We start from the raw sequence: 20,330 nt of genomic DNA on the forward strand, positions 1-20,330 counted from the left end.
CCCTTTGCCTTGTTTACTACAAATGGTCTAGATCTAGCATTAGAAATACATAGAATATACAGCCCATTCGGCCCATCCACTCTGTGCTGGTGTTTTTGTTCCACACGAGCCTCCCCCTACCCCCTCTTCATCTCCCCCTCTCAGCCTATCCTTCTATTCCTTTCTCCCTCATGTGTTTATCCAGCTTCCCCTTAAATGTATCGATAATATTCACCTCAACCACTCCCTGTGGGAGCAAGTTCCACATTCTCCTCACTCCCTGGGTAAAGGAGTTTCTCTTGAATTCCCTACTGGATTTGTTGTTGACTGTCTTACACTGATGGCCCCGAGTTCTGGTCCCCCCCACAAGTGGAAACATTCTCTGTGTCTACTCTATCAATATCTTTCAGAATGTTTAAGGCCTCCATCAGATCACCCCTCATTGGGTAGAAGCTATCAGTTCTGGTACCAGCCTTGTAAAGCCTTCCTTCACCCTCTCCAGTATATCTACCTGAACACAATGTTTCAAGTGTGACTCTTGGCCAAGGTTCAATGAATGTTTCCCAGAACTTCTCTGTTTTCCAATTCCATCCCTCTTCAAATAAACTCGAGAGCTTGGCTTGCTTTTGGAAATGGCCGAAATAACCTGCGTTGCTCCTTTTAGTGGTTTGTCTGTTTGTTCCTCTTTTAGGCTGAGTTACGGCATGGGAAATGGAATCAAACTAACCTCAAGGTCGACAGTAGCGGAGGGGGTCTTACCTTGGTCAATGCCATTTATGTAAAAGTGCAAAGCACCACTGGACTTCCTCATCAACCCTATGTGATCTCCTTCCTGTGGGACACAAGAAAAACAATGCTTAAGACAGTGCAAACTCTCCCTAAAACCCAAAGGAGTTCAAATGAAGGTTTCCACCAGCCACTGATCTGTCAGCCACTGAGTAGCTGCTGCATTTCAAGCATTAGATACTCCTCGGCACAGCTCCAAGCAGCCCTTTCTGCAATATACTCCTGAGCTTCTTGGTCATTTCTTTGGGAGGGGGTACAGGAAAGGGCAGGGGAACAACACCAAATTGTAAACACAGAACCAGGACACAATAAGGGCCACTAGACGGTGAGCGGCAGCAGGAAGCTCGGCTGACTTTCCCTCCTTCTCTGGACTCTACTGGCATCAAGCCCAACTGTGGAGCCCCTGCCCAGTAGCACAACACCCACCTCTTACCCACAGGTGACCAGCTGCCAGGGCTATGGGGTTCAGGACTTTGACTTCGGGCCCAGATAACTGAGGTGCTGGTTTCCCTGGCTCCGAGGTTTGGGGCTGGGGGCGACTCCCATCACTGGGAATGAGCTTACAAACACATTGGGCCCGTCTGGGCTTTTTATATATGCGCACAGAGTTTAGGGAAATGAGAAGTGATCTTACTGAAACATGTAAAGATGCTGAGGGGGGTGGACAGGGGAGATGCTGAGAGGGTGTGGGGCAACCTGGAACTAGGGGACAGTCTCAAAATAAGGGGTTTCCAATTGAAGATGGAGATGAGGAGGGATTTCTCTGCAGAGGGTGGTTAATTTTGGGGAATTCTCTTCCCCGGCGAGCAGTGGAGGCTGGGTCACTGAATATGTTCCAGGCTGAGTCAGACGGATTTTTGATCTACAAGAGAGTCGGAGGTTAGAGGGTACAGGCAGCAAATGGACTTCAGGCCACAATCAGATCAACCATGGTCATTCTGAATGGCAAAGACGCCTCAAGGGCTGAATGGCCTACTCATACTCCAGGTCCTTATGTTCTCATGACTGGCTCATGTAGCTTCGATGCTCCACACGACCTCCCACCCCCCCCTCTCAGCCTATCCTTCTATTCCTTTCTCCCTCGTGTGTTTATCCACCTTAAATGTATCGATAATATTCACCTCAACCACTCCCTGTGGGAGCGAGTTCCACATTCTCCCCACTCTCTGGGTAAAGGAGTTTCTCCTGAATTCCCCATTGGGTTCATTAGTGACTGTCTTATACTGATGGCCCCGAGTTCTGGTCCCCCCCTCCAGAGCCTGGATGCCCCCGCCATTACCTGTAGCTCATCCAGGCTGAACTCACAGTATTCCCTCCGTGTCCCCTTCCCGTTGGTCAGAATTCCACATCCGCTCATCATAATTGTCCCTGTAACAGGAAGAGACACTTAAACAGCTTCCAGAATCCAACAAAGGCACCACCAACCCTGTCCGCAGCAACACACTCACAGCGATCTTTCAGGTGCACATCTCAACTGACAATGCAGAGACTTGTTTGGAACTGGCACTGTGTACACACACCGCTGTCTCTCTGCTCAAGCACTGTGTACACACACGGCTGTCTCTCTGCTCTAGCACTGTGTACTCACACCGCTGTCGCTCTGCTATAGCACTGTGTACTCACATCGCTGTCTCTTTGCTCTCACACCGTGTACCCACACCGCTGTCTCTCTGCTCTCACACTGTGTACTCACACTGCTGTCTCTCTGCTCTAGCACTGTGTACACACACTGCTGTCTCTCTGCTCTAGCACGGTGTACTCACACCGCTGTCTCTCTGCTCTCAAAAGGTGTACTCACACCGCTGTCTCTCTGCTCTCACACTGTGTACTCACACTGCTGTCTCTCTGCTCTAGCACTGTGTACTCACACTGCTGTCGCTCTGCTATAGCACGGTGTACTCACACCGCTGTCTCTCTGCTCTCACACCGTGTACTCACACTGCTGTCTCTCTGCTCTCACACTGTGTACTCACATCGCTGTCTCTCTGCTCTCACACTGTGAACCCACACCGCTGTCTCTCTGCTCTAGCACTGTGTACCCACACCTCTGTCTCTCTGCTCTAGCACTGTGTTCTCACACCGCTGTCTCTCGGCTCTAGCATTGTGTACCCACACCGCTTTCTCTCTGCTCTAGCACCGTGTTCTCACACCGCTGTCTCTCTGCTCTATCACTGTGTACTCACACCGCAGTCTCTCTGCTCTAGCACTGTGTACTCACACCGCTGCCTCTCTGCTCTAGCACTGTGTACTCACATTGCTGTCTCTCTGCTCTAGCACTGTGTACTCACACCGCTGTCTCTCTTCTTTAGCACTGTGTACTCACACCGCTGTCTCTCTTCTTTAGCACTGTGTACTCACACCGCTGTCTCTCTTCTTTAGCACTGTGTACTCACACCGCTGTCTCTCTGCTCCAGCACTGTGTATCCACACCGCTGTCTCTCTGCTCTAGCACTGTGTATCCACACCGATGTCTCTCTGCTCTAGCACTGTGTACTCACACCGCTGTCTCTCTGCTCAACCACTGGGTACTCACACCGCTGACTCTCTGCTCTAGCTCTGTGTACTCACACCACAGTCTCTCTGCTCTAGCACTGTGCACCCATACTGCTGTCTCTCTGCTCTGACACTGTGAACCCACACCGCTGTCTCTTTGTCCTAGCACTGTGTACTCATACCGCTGTCTCTCTGCTCTCACACTGTGTACTTACACCGCTGTCTCTCAGCTCTCACACTGTGTGCTCACACCGCTGTCTCTCTGCTCTGACACTGTGTACTCACACCGCTGTCTCTCTGCTCTGACACTGTGTACTCACACCGCTGTCTCTCTGCTCTGACACTGTGTACTCACACCGCTGTCTCTCTGCTCTCACACTGTGTACTCACACTGCTGTCTCTCTGCTCTGACACGGCGCACTCACACCGCTGTCTCTCTGCTCTGACACTGTGTACTCACACCCCTGTCTCTCTGCTCTCACACTGTGTACTCACACCGCTGTCACTGTGCTCTCACACTGTGTACTCACACCGCTGTCTCTCTGCTCTCACACTGTGTACTCACGCCGCTGTCTCTCTACTCTACCACTGTGTACTCACACCCCTGTCTCTCTGCTCTCACACTGTGTACTCACACCGCTGTCACTGTGCTCTCACACTGTGTACTCACACCGCTGTCTCTCTGCTCTCACACTGTGTTCTCACACCGCTGTCTCTCTGCTCTAACACTGCGTTCTCACACCGCTGTCTCTCTGCACTATCACTGTATACTCACACCGCTGTCTCTCTGCTTCAGCACTGTGAACTCACACCGCTGTCTCTCTGCTCTAGCACTGTGTAATCAAACCGCTGTCTCTCTGCTCTAGCACTGTGTACTCACACCGCTGTCTCTCTGCTCTAGCACTGTGTACCCACACCGCTGTCTCTCTGCTCTAGCACTGAGTACCCACACCGCTGTCTCTCTGCCCTGACACTGTGTACCCACATCGCTGTCTTTCTACTCTCACACTGTGTACTCACACCGCTGTCTCTCTGCTCTGACACTGTGTACTCACACCGCTGTCTCTCTGCTCTAGCACTGTGTACTCACACTGCTGTCTCTCTGCTCTACCAACTGTGTACTCACAACGCTGTCTGTCTGCTCTGGGACTGTGTACTCACACCGCTGTCTCGAAGCTCTCACACTGTGTACCCACACCGCTGCCTCTCTGCGGTAGCACTGTGTACCCACACCGCTGTCTCTCTGCTCTCACACTGTGTACTCACACTGCTGTCTCTCTGCTCTGACACTGTGTACTCACACCGCTGTCTCTCTGCTCTAGCACTGTGTACTCACACCGCTGTCACTCTGCTCTCACACTGTGTACTCACACCGCTGTCTCTCTGCTCTAGCACTGTGTACTCACACCGCTGTCTCTCTGCTCTAGCACTGTGTACTCACACAGCTGTCTCTCTGCTCTAGCACTGTGTACTCACACCGCTGTCTCGAAGCTCAAGCACTGTGTACTCACACCGCTGTCTCTCTGCTCTCACACTGTGTACTCACACCGCGGTATCTCTGCGCTAGCACTGTGTACTCACAGCGCTGTCTCTTTGCTCTAGCACTGTGTACTCACACCGCTGTCTCTCTGCCCTCACACTGTGTACTTACACCGCTGTCTCTCTGCTCTAGCACTGTGTACTCACACCGCTGTCTCTCTGCTCTAGCACTCTGTACTCAAGGCGCTGTCTCTCTGCTCTAGCACTGTGTACTCACACCGCTGTCTCTCTGCTCTAGCACTGTGTACTCACACCGCTGTCTCTCTGCTCTAGCACTGTGTACTCACAGCGCTGTCTCTCTGCCTTAGCAATGTGTACTCACACCACTGTCTCTCTGCTCTAGCACTGTGTACTCACACCGCTGTCTCTCTGCTCTAGCACTGTGTACTCACAGCACTGTCTCTCTGCTCTAGCACTGTGTACTCACCCCGCTGTCTCTCTGCTCAAGCACTGTGTACTCACCCCACTGTCTCTCTGCTCTAGCACTGTGTACTCACACCGCTATCTCTCTGCACTAGCACTGTGTACGCACACCGCTGTCTCTCTGCTCTAGCACTGTGTAATCACACCGCTGTCTCTCTGCACTAGTACTGCGTACCCACACCGTTGTCTCTCTGCTCTAGCACTGTGTTCTCACACCGCTGTCTCTCTGCTCTAGCACTGTGTACTCACACCGCTGTCTCCCTGCTCTAGCACTGTGTACCCACACCGCTGCCTCTCTGGTCTCACACTGTGTACCCACACTGCTGTCTCTGCTCTGACACTGTGTACTCACACCGCTGTCGCTCTGCTCTAGCACTGTGTACTCACACCGCTGTCTTTCTGCTCTCACACTGTGTACTCACACCGCTGTCTCTCTGCTATGACACTGTGTACTCACACCGCTGACTCTCTGCTATGACACTGTGTACTCACACCGCTGTCTCTCTGCTATGACACTGTGTACACACACCGCTGTCTCTCTGCTCTGACACTGTGTACTCACACCGCTGTCTCTCTGCTCTCACACTGTGTACTCACACCGCTGTCTCTCTGCTCTCACACTGTGTACTCACACCGCTGTCTCTCTGCCCTAGCACTGTGTACTCACACCGCAGTCTCTCTGATACCAAACTGTGTACTCACACTGCTGTCTCTCTGCTCTAGCACTGTGTACTCACACCGCTGTCTCTCTGCTCTAGCACTATGTACTCAAACCGCTGTCTCTCTGCTCTAGCACTGTTTACTCACACCGCTGACTCTCTGCTCTAGCACTGTGTACTCACACCGCTGTCTATATGCTCTAGCATTGCGTACCCACACCGCTGTCGCTCTGCTCTCACACTGTGCACTCACACCGCAGTCTCTCTGCTCTAGCACTGTGTACTCACACCGCTGTCTCTCTGCTCTAGCACTGTGTACTCACACCGCTGTCTCTCTGCTCTAGCACTGTGTACTCACACCACTGTCTCTCTGCTCTAGCACTGTGTACCCACACCGCTGTCTATCAGCTCTAGCACTGTGTTCTCACACCGCTGTCTCTCTGCTCTAGCATTGTGTACCCACACCGCTTTCTCTCTGCTCTAGCACAGTGTTCTCACACCGCTGTCTCTATGCTCTATCACTGTGTACTCACACCGCAGTCTCTCTGCTCTAGCACTGTGTACTCACACCGCTGCCTCTCTGCTCTAGCACTGTGTGCTCACATTGCTGTCTCTCTGCTCTAGCACTGTGTACGCACACCGCTGTCTCTCTTCTTTAGCACTGCGTACTCACACCGCTGTCTCTCTGCTCCAGCACTGTGTAACCACACCGCTGTCTCTCTGCTCCAGCACTGTGTATCCACACCGCTGTCTCTCTGCTCTAGCACTGTGTACTCACACCGCTGTCTCTCTGCTCTAGCACTGTGTACTCACACCGCTGTCTCTCTGCTCTAGCACTGTGTACCTACACCGCTGTCTCTCTGCTCTAGCTCTGTGTTCTCACACCGCTGTCTCTCTGCTCTAGCATTGTGTACCCACACCGCTGTCTCTCTGCTCTAGCACTGTGTACTCACACCGCTGTCTCTCTGCTCTAGCACTGTGTACTCAAACCGCTATCTCTCTGCTCTATCACTGTGTACTCAAACCGCACTCTCTCTGCTCTAGCACTGTGTACTCACACCGCTGCCTCTCTGCTCTAGCACTGTGCATGCACACCGCTGTCTCTCTTCTTTAGCAGTGTACTCACACCGCTGTCTCTCTGCTCCAGCACTGTGTAACCACACCGCTGTCTCTCTGCTCCAGCACTGTGTATCCACACCGCTGTCTCTCTGCTCTAGCACTATGTACTCACACCGCTGTCTCTCTGCTCTAGCACTGTGTACTCACACCGCTGTCTCTCTGCTCTAGCACTGTGTACTCACACCGCTGTCTCTCTGCTCTAGCTTTGTGTTCTCACACCGCTGTCTCTCTGCTCTAGCATTGTGTACCCACACCGCTGTCTCTCTGCTCTGACACTGTGTACTCACACCACTGTCTCTCTGCTCTAGCACTGTGTACTCACACTGCTGTCTCTCTGCTCTGACACTGTGTACCCACACCACTGTCTCTCTGCTCTGACACTGTGTACCCACACCGCTGTCTCTCTGCTCTGACACTGTGTACCCACACCGCTGTCTCTCTGCTCTAGCACTGTGTACTCACACCGCTGTCTCTCTGCTCTAGCACTGTGTACTCACACCGCTGTCTCTCTGCTCTGACACTGTGGACTCACACCGCTGTCTCTCTGCTCTACCAACTGTGTACTCACACCGCTGTTTCTCTGCTCTGGCACTGTGTACTCACACCGCTGTCTCGAAGCTCTCACACTGTGTACCCACACCGCTGCCTCTCTGCTGTAGCACTGTGAACCCACACCGCTGTCTCTCTGATCTCACACTGTGTACTCACACTGCTGTCTCTCTGCTATGACACTGTGTACTCACACCGCTGTCTCTCTGCTCTCACACTGTGTACTCACACCGCTGTCTCTCTGCTGCAGCACTGAGTACTCACACCGCTGTCTCTCTGCTCTAGCACTGTGTACTCACAACGCTGTGTGTCTGCACTCAGACTGTGTACTCAGACCGCTGTCTCTCTGCTCTCACACTGTGTACTCACTCCGCTGTCTCTCTGCTCTGACACTATGGACTCACACCGCTTTCTCTCTGCTCTGACACTGTGTACTCACACCGCTGTCTCTGGGCTCTCACACTGTCTACTCACACCGCTGTCTCTCTGCTCCAGGACTGTGTACTCACACCGCTGTCTCTCTGCTCCAGCACTGTGTACTCACACCGCTGTCTCTCTGCTCCAGCACTGTGTACCCACACCGCTGTCTCACTGCTCTCACACTGTGTATGCACATCACTGTCTCTCTGCTCTAGAATTGTGTACCCACACCGTTGTCTATCTGCTCTCACACTGTGCACCCAGACCGCTGTCTCTCTGCTCTCACACTGTGTACTCACACTGCTGTCTCTCTGCTCTAGCACTGTGTACACACACTGCTGTCTCTCTGCTCTAGCACGGTGTACTCACACTGCTGTCTCTCTGCTCTCACACTTTGTACTCACACCGCTGTCTCTCTGCTCTCACACTGTGTACTCACACTGCTGTCTCTCGGCTCTAGCACTGTGTACTCACACTGCTGTCGCTCTGCTATAGCACGGTGTACTCACACCGCTGTCTCTCTGCTCTCACACTGTGTACTCACACCGCTGTCTCTCTGCTCTCACACCGTGTACTCACATCGCTGTCTCTGCTCTCACACTGTGTACCCACACCGCTGTCTCTCTGCTCTAGCACTGTGTTCTCATACCGCTGTCTCTCTGCTCGAGCATTGTGTACCCACACCGCTGTTTCTCTGCTCTAGCACTGTGTACTCACACCGCTGTCTCTCTGCTCTAGCACTGTGTACTCACACTGCTGTCTCTCTGCTCTAGCACGGTGTACTCACACTGCTGTCTCTCTGCTCTCACACTGTGTACTCACACCGCTGACTCTCTGCACTAGCACTGTGTACTCACACCGCTGTCTCTCTGCTCTGACACTGTGGACTCACACCGCTGTCTCTCTGCTCTCACACTGTGTACACACACCGCTGTCTCTCTGCTCCAGCACTGTGTACTCACAACGCTGTCCCTCTGCTCCAGCACTGCATACTCACACCGCTGTCTCTCTGCTCTAGCACTGTGTACTCACACCGCTGTCTCTCTGCTCTCACACTGTGTGCTCAAACCGCTGTCTCTCAGCTCTAGAACTGTGTAGATACACCGCTGTCTCTCTGCTCAAGGTCTGTGTTCCCACACCGCTGTCTCTCTGCTCTAGCACCGCGTACTCACACCGCTGTCTCTCTGCTCTCACACTGTGTACTCACACCGCTATCTCTCTGCTCTCACACTGTGTACTCACACCGCTGTCTCTCTGCTCTAGCACTGTGTACCTACACCGCTGTCTCTCTGCTCTAGCTCTGTGTTCTCACACCGCTGTCTCTCTGCTCTAGCATTGTGTACCCACACCGCTGTCTCTCTGCTCTAGCACTGTGTACTCACACCGCTGTCTCTCTGCTCTAGCACTGTGTACTCAAACCGCTGTCTCTCTGCTCTATCACTGTGTACTCAAACCGCACTCTCTCTGCTCTAGCACTGTGTACTCACACCGCTGCCTCTCTGCTCTAGCACTGTGCATGCACACCGCTGTCTCTCTTCTTTAGCAGTGTACTCACACCGCTGTCTCTCTGCTCCAGCACTGTGTAACCACACCGCTGTCTCTCTGCTCCAGCACTGTGTATCCACACCGCTGTCTCTCTGCTCTAGCACTATGTACTCACACCGCTGTCTCTCTGCTCTAGCACTGTGTACTCACACCGCTGTCTCTCTGCTCTAGCACTGTGTACTCACACCGCTGTCTCTCTGCTCTAGCTTTGTGTTCTCACACCGCTGTCTCTCTGCTCTAGCATTGTGTACCCACACCGCTGTCTCTCTGCTCTGACACTGTGTACTCACACCACTGTCTCTCTGCTCTAGCACTGTGTACTCACACTGCTGTCTCTCTGCTCTGACACTGTGTACCCACACCACTGTCTCTCTGCTCTGACACTGTGTACCCACACCGCTGTCTCTCTGCTCTGACACTGTGTACCCACACCGCTGTCTCTCTGCTCTAGCACTGTGTACTCACACCGCTGTCTCTCTGCTCTAGCACTGTGTACTCACACCGCTGTCTCTCTGCTCTGACACTGTGGACTCACACCGCTGTCTCTCTGCTCTACCAACTGTGTACTCACACCGCTGTTTCTCTGCTCTGGCACTGTGTACTCACACCGCTGTCTCGAAGCTCTCACACTGTGTACCCACACCGCTGCCTCTCTGCTGTAGCACTGTGAACCCACACCGCTGTCTCTCTGATCTCACACTGTGTACTCACACTGCTGTCTCTCTGCTATGACACTGTGTACTCACACCGCTGTCTCTCTGCTCTCACACTGTGTACTCACACCGCTGTCTCTCTGCTGCAGCACTGAGTACTCACACCGCTGTCTCTCTGCTCTAGCACTGTGTACTCACAACGCTGTGTGTCTGCACTCAGACTGTGTACTCAGACCGCTGTCTCTCTGCTCTCACACTGTGTACTCACTCCGCTGTCTCTCTGCTCTGACACTATGGACTCACACCGCTTTCTCTCTGCTCTGACACTGTGTACTCACACCGCTGTCTCTGGGCTCTCACACTGTCTACTCACACCGCTGTCTCTCTGCTCCAGGACTGTGTACTCACACCGCTGTCTCTCTGCTCCAGCACTGTGTACTCACACCGCTGTCTCTCTGCTCCAGCACTGTGTACCCACACCGCTGTCTCACTGCTCTCACACTGTGTATGCACATCACTGTCTCTCTGCTCTAGAATTGTGTACCCACACCGTTGTCTATCTGCTCTCACACTGTGCACCCAGACCGCTGTCTCTCTGCTCTCACACTGTGTACTCACACTGCTGTCTCTCTGCTCTAGCACTGTGTACACACACTGCTGTCTCTCTGCTCTAGCACGGTGTACTCACACTGCTGTCTCTCTGCTCTCACACTTTGTACTCACACCGCTGTCTCTCTGCTCTCACACTGTGTACTCACACTGCTGTCTCTCGGCTCTAGCACTGTGTACTCACACTGCTGTCGCTCTGCTATAGCACGGTGTACTCACACCGCTGTCTCTCTGCTCTCACACTGTGTACTCACACCGCTGTCTCTCTGCTCTCACACCGTGTACTCACATCGCTGTCTCTGCTCTCACACTGTGTACCCACACCGCTGTCTCTCTGCTCTAGCACTGTGTTCTCATACCGCTGTCTCTCTGCTCGAGCATTGTGTACCCACACCGCTGTTTCTCTGCTCTAGCACTGTGTACTCACACCGCTGTCTCTCTGCTCTAGCACTGTGTACTCACACTGCTGTCTCTCTGCTCTAGCACGGTGTACTCACACTGCTGTCTCTCTGCTCTACCACTGTGTACTCACACCGCAGTCTCTCTGCTCTAGCACTGTGTACTCACACCGCTGCCTCTCTGCTCTAGCACTGTGTACTCACATTGCTGTCTCTCTGCTCTAGCACTGTGTACTCACACCGCTGTCTCTCTTCTTTAGCACTGTGTACTCACACCGCTGTCTCTCTTCTTTAGCACTGTGTACTCACACCGCTGTCTCTCTTCTTTAGCACTGTGTACTCACACCGCTGTCTCTCTGCTCCAGCACTGTGTATCCACACCGCTGTCTCTCTGCTCTAGCACTGTGTATCCACACCGATGTCTCTCTGCTCTAGCACTGTGTACTCACACCGCTGTCTCTCTGCTCAACCACTGGGTACTCACACCGCTGACTCTCTGCTCTAGCTCTGTGTACTCACACCACAGTCTCTCTGCTCTAGCACTGTGCACCCATACTGCTGTCTCTCTGCTCTGACACTGTGAACCCACACCGCTGTCTCTTTGTCCTAGCACTGTGTACTCATACCGCTGTCTCTCTGCTCTCACACTGTGTACTTACACCGCTGTCTCTCAGCTCTCACACTGTGTGCTCACACCGCTGTCTCTCTGCTCTCACACTGTGTACTCACTCCGCTGTCTCTCTGCTCTGACACTATGGACTCACACCGCTTTCTCTCTGCTCTGACACTGTGTACTCACACCGCTGTCTCTGGGCTCTCACACTGTCTACTCACACCGCTGTCTCTCTGCTCCAGGACTGTGTACTCACACCGCTGTCTCTCTGCTCCAGCACTGTGTACTCACACCGCTGTCTCTCTGCTCCAGCACTGTGTACCCACACCGCTGTCTCACTGCTCTCACACTGTGTACGCACACCGCTGTCTCTCTGCTCTAGAACTGTGTACCCACACCGTTGTCTATCTGCTCTCACACTGTGCACCCAGACCGCTGTCTCTCTGCTCTCACACTGTGTACTCACACTGCTGTCTCTCTGCTCTAGCACTGTGTACACACACTGCTGTCTCTCTGCTCTAGCACGGTGTACTCATACTGCTGTCTCTCTGCTCTCACACTGTGTACTCACACCGCTGTCTCTCTGCTCTCACACTGTGTACTCACACTGCTGTCTCTCGGCTCTAGCACTGTGTACTCACACTGCTGTCGCTCTGCTATAGCACGGTGTACTCACACCGCTGTCTCTCTGCTCTCACACTGTGTACTCACATCGCTGTCTCTGCTCTCACACTGTGTACCCACACCGCTGTCTCTCTGCTCTAGCACTGTGTTCTCACACCGCTGTCTCTCTGCTCGAGCATTGTGTACCCACACCGCTGTTTCTCTGCTCTAGCACTGTGTACTCACACCGCTGTCTCTCTGCTCTAGCATTGTGTACTCACACCGCTGTCTCTCTGCACTAGTACTGCGTACCCACACCGTTGTCTCTCTGCTCTAGCACTGTGTTCTCACAAAGCTGTCTCTCTGCTCTAGCACTGTGTACTCACACCGCTGTCTCTCTGCTCTAGCACTGTGTTCCCACACCACTGCCTCTTTGCTCTTCCACTGTGTACTCACACCGCTGTCTCCCTGCTCTAGAACTGTGTACCCACACCGCTGCCTCTCTGCTCTAGCACTGTGTACCCACACCGCTGTCTCTCTGCTCTGACACTGGGTACTCACACTGCTGTCTCTGCTCTGACACTGTGTACTCACACCGCTGTCGCTCTGCTCTAGCACTGTGTACTCACACCGCTGTCTTTCTGCTCTCACACTGTACTCACACCGCTGTCTCTCTGCTATGACACTGTGTACTCACACTGCTGTCTCTCTGCTCTAGCACTGTGGACTCACACCGCTGTCTCTCTGCTCTAGCACTGTGGACTCACACCGCTGTCTCTCTGCTCTAGCACTGTGGACTCACACCGCTGTCTCTCTGCTCTAGCACTGTGTACTCACACCGCTGTCTCTCTGCTCTAGCACTGTGTACTCACACCCCTGTCCCTCTGCTCAAGCACTGTGTACCCACACCTCTGTCTCTCTGCTCTAGCACTGTGTTCTCACACCGCTGTCTCTCTGCTCTAGCATTGTGTACCCACACCGCTTTCTCTCTGCTCTAGCACCGTGTTCTCACACCGCTGTCTCTCTGCTCTATCACTGTGTACTCAAACCGCACTCTCTCTGCTCTAGCACTGTGTACTCACACCGCTGCCTCTCAGCTCTAGCACTGTGTACTCACATTGCTGTCTCTCTGCTATAGCACTGTGTACTCACACAGCTGTCTCTCTTCTTTAGCACTGTGTACTCACACCGCTGTCTCTCTTCTTTAGCACTGTGTACTCACACCGCTGTCTCTCTGCTCCAGCACTGTGTATCCACACCGCTGTCTCTCTGCTCTAGCATTGTGTATCCACACCGCTGCCTCTCTGCTGTAGCACTGTGAACCCACACCGCTGTCTCTCTGCTCTCACACTGTGTACTCACACTGCTGTCTCTCTGCTATGACACTGTGTACTCACACCGCTGTCTCTCTGCTGCAGCACTGAGTACTCACACCGCTGTCTCTCTGCTCTAGCACTGTGTACTCACAACGCTGTGTGTCTGCACTCAGACTGTGTACTCAGACCGCTGTCTCTCTGCTCTCACACTGTGTACTCACTCCGCTGTCTCTCTGCTCTGACACTATGGACTCACACCGCTTTCTCTCTGCTCTGACACTGTGTACTCACACCGCTGTCTCTGGGCTCTCACACTGTCTACTCACACCGCTGTCTCTCTGCTCCAGGACTGTGTACTCACACCGCTGTCTCTCTGCTCCAGCACTGTGTACTCACACCGCTGTCTCTCTGCTCCAGCACTGTGTACCCACACCGCTGTCTCACTGCTCTCACACTGTGTACGCACACCGCTGTCTCTCTGCTCTAGAACTGTGTACCCACACCGTTGTCTATCTGCTCTCACACTGTGCACCCAGACCGCTGTCTCTCTGCTCTCACACTGTGTACTCACACTGCTGTCTCTCTGCTCTAGCACTGTGTACACACACTGCTGTCTCTCTGCTCTAGCACGGTGTACTCACACTGCTGTCTCTCTGCTCTCACACTGTGTACTCACACCGCTGTCTCTCTGCTCTCACACTGTGTACTCACACTGCTGTCTCTCGGCTCTAGCACTGTGTACTCACACTGCTGTCGCTCTGCTATAGCACGGTGTACTCACACCGCTGTCTCTCTGCTCTCACACCGTGTACTCACACCGCTGTCTCTCTGCTCTAGCACTGTGTACTTACACCGCTGTCACTCTGCTCAACCACTGGGTACTCACACCGCTGACTCTCTGCTCTAGCTCTGTGTACTCACACCACAGTCTCTCTGCTCTAGCACTGTGTACCCATACCGCTGTCCCTCTGCTCTGACACTGTGAACCCACACCGCTGTCTTTTTGTCCTAGCACTGTGTACTCATACCGCTGTCTCTCTGCTCTGACACTGTGTACTCACACCCTTGTCTCTCTGCTCTCACACTGTGTACTCACACCGCTGTCACTGTGCTCTCACACTGTGTACTCACACCGCTGTCTCTCTGCTCTCACAATGTGTACTCACACCGCTGTCTCTCTGCTCTACCACTGTGTACTCACACCGCTGGTCTCTCTGCTCTCACACTGTGTACCCACACCGCTGCCTATCTGCTCTAGCTCTGTGTTCTCACACCGCTGTCTCTCTGCTCTAGCACTGCGTTCACACACCGCTGTCTCTCTGCTCTAGCACTGTGTAATCAAACCGCTGTCTCTCTGCTCGAGCACTGTGTACTGACACCGCTGTCTCTCTGCTCTAGCACTGTGTACTCAAACCGCTGTCTCTCTACTCTAGCACTGTGTACCCACACCGCTGTCTCTCTGCTCTAGCACTGAGTACCCACACCGCTGTCTCTCTGCCCTGACACTGTGTACCCACACCGCTGTCTTTCTACTCTCACACTGTGTACTCACACCGCTGTCTCTCTGCTCTGACACTGTGTACTCACACCGCTGTCTCTCTGCTCTAGCACTGTGTACTCACACTGCTGTCTCTCTGCTCTACCAACTGTGTACTCACAACGCTGTCTCTCTGCTCTGGCACGGTGTACTCACACCGCTGTCTCGAAGCTCTCACACTGTGTACCCACACCGCTGCCTCTCTGCTGTAGCACTGTGTACCTAACCGCTGTCTCTCTGCTCTCACACTGGGTACTCACACCGCTGTCTCTCTGCTATGACACTGTGTACTCACACCGCTGTCTCTCTGCTCTAGCACTGTGTACTCACACCGCTGTCACTCTGCTCTCACACTGTGTACTCACACCGCTGTCTCTCTGCTCTAGCACTGTGTACTCACACCGCTGTCTCTCTGCTCTAGGACTGTGTACTCACAGCGCTGTCTGTCTGCTCTAGCACTGTGTACTCACACGGCCGTCTCGAAGCTCAAGCACTGTGTACTCACACCGCTGTCTCTCTGCTCTCACACTGTGTACTCACACCGCTGTCTCTCTGCTCTAGCACTGTGTACTCACACCGCTGTCTCTCTGCTCTAGCACTGTGTACTCACACCGCTGTCTCTCTGCTCTAGCACTGTGTACTCACACCGCTGTCTCTCTGCTCTAGCACTCTGTACTCAAGGCGCTGTCTCTCTGCTCTAGCACTGTGTACTCACACTGCTGTCTCTCTGCTCTAGCACTGTGTACTCACACCGCTGTCTCTCTACTCTAGCACTGTGTACTCACACCGCTGTCTCTCTGCTCTAGCACTGTGTACTCACAGCACTGTCTCTCTGCTCTAGCACTGTGTACTCACCCCGCTGTCTATCTGCTCAAGCACTGTGTGCTCACCCCACTGTCTCTCTGCTCTAGCACTGTGTACTCACACCGCTATCTCTCTGCACTAGCACTGTGTACGCACACCGCTGTCTCTCTGCTCTAGCACTGTGTACTCACACCGCTGTCTCTCTGCACTAGTACTGCGTACCCACACCGTTGTCTCTCTGCTCTAGCACTGTGTTCTCACACCGCTGTCTCTCTGCTCTAGCACTGTGTACACACACCGCTGTCTCACTGCTCTCACACTGTGTACGCACACTGCTGTCTCTCTGCTCTAGCACTGTGTACCCACACCGTTGCCTATCTGCTCTCACACTGTGCACCCAGACCGCTGTCTCTCTGCTCTAGCACTGTGTACCCACATCGCCGTCTCTCTGCTCTCACACTGTGTACTCACACCGCTGTCTCTCTGCTCTAGCACTGTGTACACACGCCACTGTCTCTCTGCTCTAGCACTGTGTACTCACACAGCTGTCTCTCTGCTGTAGCACTGTGTACTCACACCGCTGTCTCACTGCTCTCACACTGAGTACTCCCACCGCTGTCTCTCTGCTCTAGCACTGTGTACCCACACCGTTGTCTATCTGCTCTCACACTGTGCACCCAGACCGCTGTCTCTCTGCTCTTGCACTGTGTACCCACATCGCCGTCTCTCTGCTCTCACACTGTGTACTCACACCGCTGTCACTGTGCTCTCACACTGTGATCTCACACCGCTGTCTCTCTGCTCTCACACTGTGTAATCACACCGCTGTCTCTCTGCTCTAGCACTGTGTACTCACACAGCTGTCTCTCTGCTCTAGCACTGTGTACACACGCCGCTGTCTCTCTGCTCTAGCACTGTGTACTCACATCGCTGTCTCTCTGCTCTCACACTGTGCTCACACCGCTGTCTCTCTGCTCTCACACTGTGTACTCACACCGCTGTCTCTCTGCTCTAGCACTGTGTACTCACACCGCTGTCTCTCTGCTCTCACACTGTGCACTCACACCGCTGTCTCTCTGCTCCCATATTGTGTGCTCACACCGCTGTACCTCTGCTCTAGCACTGTGTACTCATACCGCTGTCTCTCTGCTCTAGCACTGTGTACTCACACCGCTGTCACTCTGCTCTAGCACTGGGGACTCACAGCGCTGTCTCTCTGCTCTAGCACTGTGTACTCACAGCGCTGTCTCTCTGCTCTAGCACTGTGTACTCACAGCGCTGTCTCTCTGCTCTAGCACTGTGTACTCACACCGCTGTCCTTCTGCTCTCACACTGTGTGCTCACACCGCTGTCTCTCTGCTCTGACACTGTGTACTTACACCACTGTCTCTCTGCCCTGACACTGTGTACTCACACCGCTGTCTCTCTGCTCTCACACTGTGTACTCACACCGCTGTCTCTCTGCCCTAGCACTGTGTACTCACACCGCTGATCTCTCTGCTCCCACACTGTGTACTCACACTGCTGTCTCTCTGCTCTAGCACTGTGTACTCACACCGCTGTCTTTCTGCTCTAGCACTGTGTACTCACACCGCTGTCTTTCTGCTCTAGCACTGTGTACTCACACCGCTGTCTCTCTGCTCTAGCACTGTGTACTCACACCGCTGTCTATATGCTCTAGCATTGCGTACCCACACCGCTGTCGCTCGGCTCTCACACTGTGTACTCACACCGCAGTCTCTCTGCTCTAGCACTGTGTACTCACACCGCTGTCTATATGCTCTAGCACTGTGTTCTCACACCGCTGTCTCTCTGCTCTAGCATTGTGTACCCACACCGCTTTCTCTCTGCTCTAGCACCGTGTTCTCACACCTCTGTCTCTCTGCTCTAGCACTGTATACTCACATTGCTGTCTCTCTGCTCTAGCACTGCGTATCCACACCGCTGTCTCTCTGCTCTAGCACTGTGTACTCACACCGCTGTCTCTCTACTCTACCACTGTGTACTCACACCGCTGGCTCTCTGCTCTTACACTGTGTACTCACACCGCTGTCTCTCTGCTCTCACACTCTGTACTCACACCGCTGTCTCTCTGCTCCAGCACTGTGTACTCATACTGCTGTCTCTCTGCTCTGACACTGTGTACCCACACCACTGTCTGTCTGCTCTGACACTGTGTACCCACACCACTGTCTCTCTGCTCTGGCACTGTGTACCCACACCGCTGTCTATCTGCTCTGACTCTGTGTACTCACGCCGCTGTCTCTCTGCTCTAGCACTGTGTACTCACACCGCTGTCTCTCTGCTCTACCACTGTGTACTCACACCGCTGTCTCTCTGCTCTACCACTGTGTACTCACACCGCTGTCTCTCTGCTCTAGTACTGTGTACCCATACCGCTGTCTATCTGCCCTAGCTCTGTGTTCTCACACCGCTGTCTCTCTGCTCTAGCATTGTGTACCCACACCGCTGTCTCTCTGCTCAAGCATTGTGTACTCAAACCGCTGTCTCTCTGCTCTAGCACTGCGTACTCACACCGCTGTCTCTCTGCTCTGGCACTGTGTACTCAAACCGCTGTCTCTCTGCTCTAGCACTGTGTACCCACACCGCTGACTCTCTGCTCTAGCACTGAGTACCCACACCGCTGTCTCTCTGCTCTTACACTGTGTACTCACACCGCTGTCTCTCTGCTCTCACACTCTGTACTCACACCGCTGTCTCTCTGCACTAGTACTGCGTACCCACACCGTTGTCTCTCTGCTCTAGCACTGTGTTCTCACACCGCTGTCTCTCTGCTCTAGCACTGTGTACCCACACCGCTGTCTCACTGCTCTCACACTGTGTACGCACACTGCTGTCTCTCTGCTCTAGCACTGTGTACCCACACCGTTGCCTATCTGCTCTCACACTGTGCACCCAGACCGCAGTCTCTCTGCTCTAGCACTGTGTACCCACATCGCCGTCTCTCTGCTCTCACACTGTGTACTCACACCGCTGTCTCTCTCTCTAGCACTGTGTACACACGCCACTGTCTCTCTGCTCTAGCACTGTGTACTCACACAGCTGTCTCTCTGCTGTAGCACTGTGTACTCACACCGCTGTCTCACTGCTCTCACACTGAGTACTCCCACCGCTGTCTCTCTGCTCTAGCACTGTGTACCCACACCGTTGTCTATCTGCTCTCACACTGTGCACCCAGACCGCTGTCTCTCTGCTCTTGCACTGTGTACCCACATCGCCGTCTCTCTGCTCTCACACTGTGTACTCACACCGCTGTCACTGTGCTCTCACACTGTGTACTCACACCGCTGTCTCTCTGCTCTCACACTGTGTAATCACACCGCTGTCTCTCTGCTCTAGCACTGTGTACTCACACAGCTGTCACTCTGCTCTAGCACTGTGTACACACGCCGCTGTCTCTCTGCTCTAGCACTGTGTACTCACATCGCTGTCTCTCTGCTCTCACACTGTGCTCACACCGCTGTCTCTCTGCTCTCACACTGTGTACTCACACCGCTGTCTCTCTGCTCTAGCACTGTGTACTCACACCGCTGTCTCTCTGCTCTCACACTGTGCACTCACACCGCTGTCTCTCTGCTCCCATATTGTGTGCTCACACCGCTGTACCTCTGCTCTAGCACTGTGTACTCATACCGCTGTCTCTCTGCTCTAGCACTGTGTACTCACACCGCTGTCACTCTGCTCAAGCACTGGGGACTCACAGCGCTGTCTCTCTGCTCTAGCACTGTGTACTCACAGCGCTGTCTCTCTGCTCTAGCACTGTGTACTCACACTGCTGTCTCTCTGCTCTAGCACTGTGTACTCACACCGCTATCCTTCTGCTCTCACACTGTGTGCTCACACCGCTGTCTCTCTGCTCTGACACTGTGTACTTACACCACTGTCTCTCTGCCCTGACACTGTGTACTCACACCGCTGTCTCTCTGCTCTCACACTGTGTACTCACACCGCTGTCTCTCTGCCCTAGCACTGTGTACTCACACCGCTGATCTCTCTGCTCCCACACTGTGTACTCACACTGCTGTCTCTCTGCTCTAGCACTGTGTACTCACACCGCTGTCTTTCTGCTCTAGCACTGTGCACTCACACCGCTGTCTTTCTGCTCTAGCACTGTGTACTCACACCGCTGTCTCTCTGCTCTAGCACTGTGTACTCACACCGCTGTCTATATGCTCTAGCATTGCGTACCCACACCGCTGTCGCTCGGCTCTCACACTGTGTACTCACACCGCAGTCTCTCTGCTCTAGCACTGTGTACTCACAC

The 20,330-nt window shown here is 53.6% G+C and overlaps 1 protein-coding gene across 4 annotated transcripts in view; it reads right to left on the reverse strand.

Annotated features, from left to right (window-relative positions):
- The window catches only part of neurl4 (neuralized E3 ubiquitin protein ligase 4), a 250,673-nt gene that overhangs the window by 67,896 nt on the left and 162,447 nt on the right, over positions 1-20,330 (reverse strand). For all 4 annotated transcript variants that reach the window (XM_041181342.1, XM_041181341.1, XM_041181340.1 and 1 more), the window contains exons 5-6: positions 2,045-2,133; positions 739-811 (exon numbers count right to left, since the gene is read on the reverse strand). In XM_041181342.1, the coding sequence (XP_041037276.1) occupies positions 739-811; positions 2,045-2,133 (162 nt within the window). The remainder of the gene's footprint in view (positions 1-738; positions 812-2,044; positions 2,134-20,330) is intronic.

Source organism: Carcharodon carcharias, assembly GCF_017639515.1.
Source record: "Carcharodon carcharias isolate sCarCar2 chromosome 33 unlocalized genomic scaffold, sCarCar2.pri SUPER_33_unloc_1, whole genome shotgun sequence".
NCBI lineage: Eukaryota > Metazoa > Chordata > Chondrichthyes > Lamniformes > Lamnidae > Carcharodon > Carcharodon carcharias.